Source organism: Lactuca serriola, chromosome 3, assembly GCF_051521515.1.
Source record: "Lactuca serriola cultivar US96UC23 chromosome 3, Lser_US96UC23_V15, whole genome shotgun sequence".
Classification (NCBI taxonomy): Eukaryota; Viridiplantae; Streptophyta; class Magnoliopsida; order Asterales; family Asteraceae; genus Lactuca; species Lactuca serriola.
The window spans coordinates 72,149,776-72,153,488 of record NC_136410.1 but is presented as its reverse complement, the minus strand read 5'-3'; the positions used below and the strand labels follow the sequence as shown (position 1 = coordinate 72,153,488).

The window sequence follows — 3,713 nt, the reverse complement described above, 5'->3', positions numbered from 1 at the left end:
AAAGTAGACGCAGCAAAGTGACGTTATAATAGAATCGTCTTTATTTTGAAAAACTTAAGGATTTTAATGTTATTTTTCATATATATAAAAGTTATTATATTATGACTATTTTTATGGTTTAATCAATATATTTTATTTTGGTAAAAAAAACATCTATTTTTAAAGAAAATTCATTGTGGCCTATATTTTTGCTTTAGCTTATATTTTTTTTATGTACATACTATATAAATAAATTTAAAAAAGTTATATATATGCTATTTTATAAAGTATATATAATGTTATGTAGGTATATAAGAAATGATATATGTTCTATTGGAGTTTAATAAATAATAATTTTTATTGACCAAAATAAAATATATCGATTAAAAAAAGAAAATTATATGACTTTTATTTTATGTATATTTTCTAATATAAAAAAAATGGAAATTTAAACAATTATATATGTAACTGTAGTGAAATTACCAGCAGACGATCCAAAAGGTAATTTGAAAGTTGAAGAAAGCAGGAGCGCATGAAGCAAAAATGGGGGGCAAGTAAAACAATGGCGCACTCTCCGTTTTATTAGGGTTTTTCTCCGTCGACAGCGCCACCAAAATTCATAATCCCCATCGCTTCGCTCGAAACCCTGTAATCATAGCAGTAAGTACACCCACGAGCTCTCTCTCACACTTTTTCTTGTCTCTTTGTGTTTATGCTGTTTCCCCTTTTTGCTTATCGATAAAGCTTCTTAGGGTTTTCTACACTGTTTATTTGGCATCCTGAATCATTTTCATTGTTAATAGATGTACACACACAGTATCATCCGTTTTCATAACTTCCCTGACCCTTTTCTATGAATTTTGACCCTAGTATGTCCCTTCTAACGAATGTTTACTTTCGATTGAGTAGCAAAGCATCATAAAGTCACTAAATTGAAGTTATTAAAAGGGAAACAACCCTGCGATACTCATTTTGCTAAATTTCATGGTCAAAGTGTCAATTGAAATGAATCCGATTTGTTCTAAGTAATGTGATATCTGTAATCATTGCGAGATTTATTTTTCTCATATAGACGCCATAATCCATATACTAATTTGTGAATTAGTGCTCTTCAGTTCTTAATCACAAAAGTCAAATATGATTCTTTGGTTTGACTTTCAGATAATCAAATAATGAAAGACGTTCCTTATTCCTTAATCCTTAAGTTCTTTGTTTGTTTTGACTTGAATTATTATATATTCTTTTTCATTTGTACAGATGGTTGATGTTTGATATATGGGTTGACATTATTAAAGATTGAAGAAAGCATAAAAAAGAATAATTTAGGCGTGTGACAAAAGATAGCTAAAACGGGGTCTCTTTGTTGTGTGGCTGCTAGGCCACATGGGTCGAATGCGGTTAGCCAGGACTGGTCCATGGGCCCACACGAACCCTACTGGCGAACCAACACCAGCTTCTCTCCTCCACCACCAAGATGGGATTTCCGATTCCATTCCGAAGTTGAATCATTCGATTCCCAAGAAGGAAACGGTTTATACGGATCTTCTACCTCTTCAAACAGTAGAGAAAGTCGAAACTGGTTGAGAACAAATTACTTACCAAATCATCGGCATTCTAATTCCGATGGAATTGGGGCTTTTTTTAGTACCCCATCTGACTTATCTCCAGCTCAGCAATGGACTCCTCCAGCTATACAAGAAATCAACCTCCATGAAAGAGTTTTGGTGCCATTATCATTTTCTCCAACTTCTGAGGTATTATTATATTTACATTCTGGTACCCTCAACTTACGACTTGTTGTCAGTTTTTACACCCAACTAAAAACAATTAAACTTTTTTTAGGGACTATCTGTTCCCCATGAAAACAGAGCTTCTATTTCTTCCGATTCAGACAGTAGTGATTTCGCTGGTCGGGGATGTTTCATGTCCAAACCGGTCCATCCAGTCAACTCCGGAATTCATGATTCCGATGACAGACACCGTTCCAGTTGTGAGTTTGAGTTTTCAGATGTTTCAGAACCAATTGAATCTGATTCTCTTGACAAATGTGGCTTCTGTGAGAGGCTTCTTTCACAGAGATCACCATGGAGTTCCCGCCAGATTATCAGAAGCGGAGATTTTCCGGTGACCGGAGTTCTCTCCTGCCGCCATGTCTACCATGTAGAATGTTTGGACCAAACAACACCAAAAACACACAAAGGTGATCCTCCTTGTCCCATTTGTTCTAAATCTGAATCTAAAAAAGATTCTCCTGAACAACGGGTTTTGTCAAAATTGAAAAACGGGGTCCCATGTAATGCTATGTTGTTGATTAACCAAAATCGGATAAAAAAGGGGGTGTTGATGAAGGGCAGCTCCAGCAAGGAGTTCGCCGGAAAATTCAAGGGTTTTTCACAATGGGGTGGTGGTGGTGGTGGTGATGGGGTTGGATCATCAAAGTCAGCATCAAGTTCAAGAAAGAAGTTATGACGTGGTAATGGTATTTTGTGTGTATATAACTACAAGCACAAAGGTTGGTGGTTTTGATTTTTAACTTGTAGCAAGAGACCCAAATTGTTCATCTTGGGTTAAAATTTTCCTTCTTTTGTAATGGTATGTAAAATATGATATCTAATTTGCTGATTTTTGGTAGTCAAGATCACATAGGTTGTGTTGTATGTGATAGGAGTAAAATTGATTTGATATTGATCATACTTGTATCTACATTTGCTTGTGCTTAATGTGGATACGCAAATATATGTTTTAAATTGTGACTTTACTTTTACAAACCAGTCGAACAACCCCAAACTATAAGGGTTACTAAGAAAAGAAAGAAAAAGAACACACATTGTTTATTTGTCTCGACTATTGGGTTATGATGAATGGGAGGGAATATACTACATGTTAGTAGTTATGTTGTATGGATTGTTGGCTGATAAAAAGGCATATGAGAGGAAGATGGAAGTTGCGAAAATAATAATGTTACGTTAGACATGTGACAGAGAGATGTTAGATATGATACAAAATGTAGAAAATATAAATAAGTCATGGAGATGTGATGTTATTGGACATGTTAGGCAACCGACGGCTAACGTTCACATTAAATAACGTTTTGTTTGTTGTGTTTGGTTGATTCAATTGGCCTTAGTGGTTATCGGTTTTGTGTTTGCTTTAAACGATCAATTATGGAACCTTAGTTCCAATAGGGGTTCAAGACTCCAGAAGATTAATGGAAAGTCCAGATGTGACCCTAGACATTCAAGAATTGTTGTGATAGAGATAAGATTGAGTAAGAAGCCAAACAATGGACATTTATTTGCCACAATATGGATAAGAAGAGATAATTAATGGGATGATCAAAGTAGAAGTGTCAAGAAGACATGTCACGTATACAAGAATGTCCTATATAAATATGAGCTTGGAGAGAGAGAGAGTAATATTTATTAATATATTATAATATTAATATATTATTTGGAAATCATATTATTAATTAGTGATTAATCATAAATTAATTTAATATTAATTTTGGGATTAAAGAAACTGATTAATAATGGCGGTACTGGTTTTGCAAATCATTGATAGTTGCAAAACTGGGCCGATGGACTCCATAGAGTGGAGTGGATGAAATCATATAGGGAATCCCTATAGATTTCATGCAAGGGCTCTAAAGAGGGGGTCAATGGGCTGCTTAAGCCTTAAGCAAGGAATTAGGGTTTCCACCTAAAAACCTTAGCAACCACAGCTATATACAGAAC

General features: G+C 34.8%; 1 protein-coding gene across 1 annotated transcript; it reads left to right on the top strand.

The window, feature by feature from the left end:
• The first annotated feature begins 479 nt into the window (after positions 1 to 479).
• On the top strand, positions 480 to 2,747 carry LOC145092590 (uncharacterized). The gene is made up of 3 exons (XM_079030537.1): positions 480 to 639; positions 1,237 to 1,733; positions 1,822 to 2,747. Exons 2-3 carry the CDS (start codon positions 1,395 to 1,397, stop codon positions 2,446 to 2,448), a joined length of 966 nt encoding a protein of 321 aa, XP_078886663.1. The 5' UTR covers positions 480 to 639; positions 1,237 to 1,394; the 3' UTR covers positions 2,449 to 2,747.
• Positions 2,748 to 3,713: the final 966 nt, after the last annotated feature.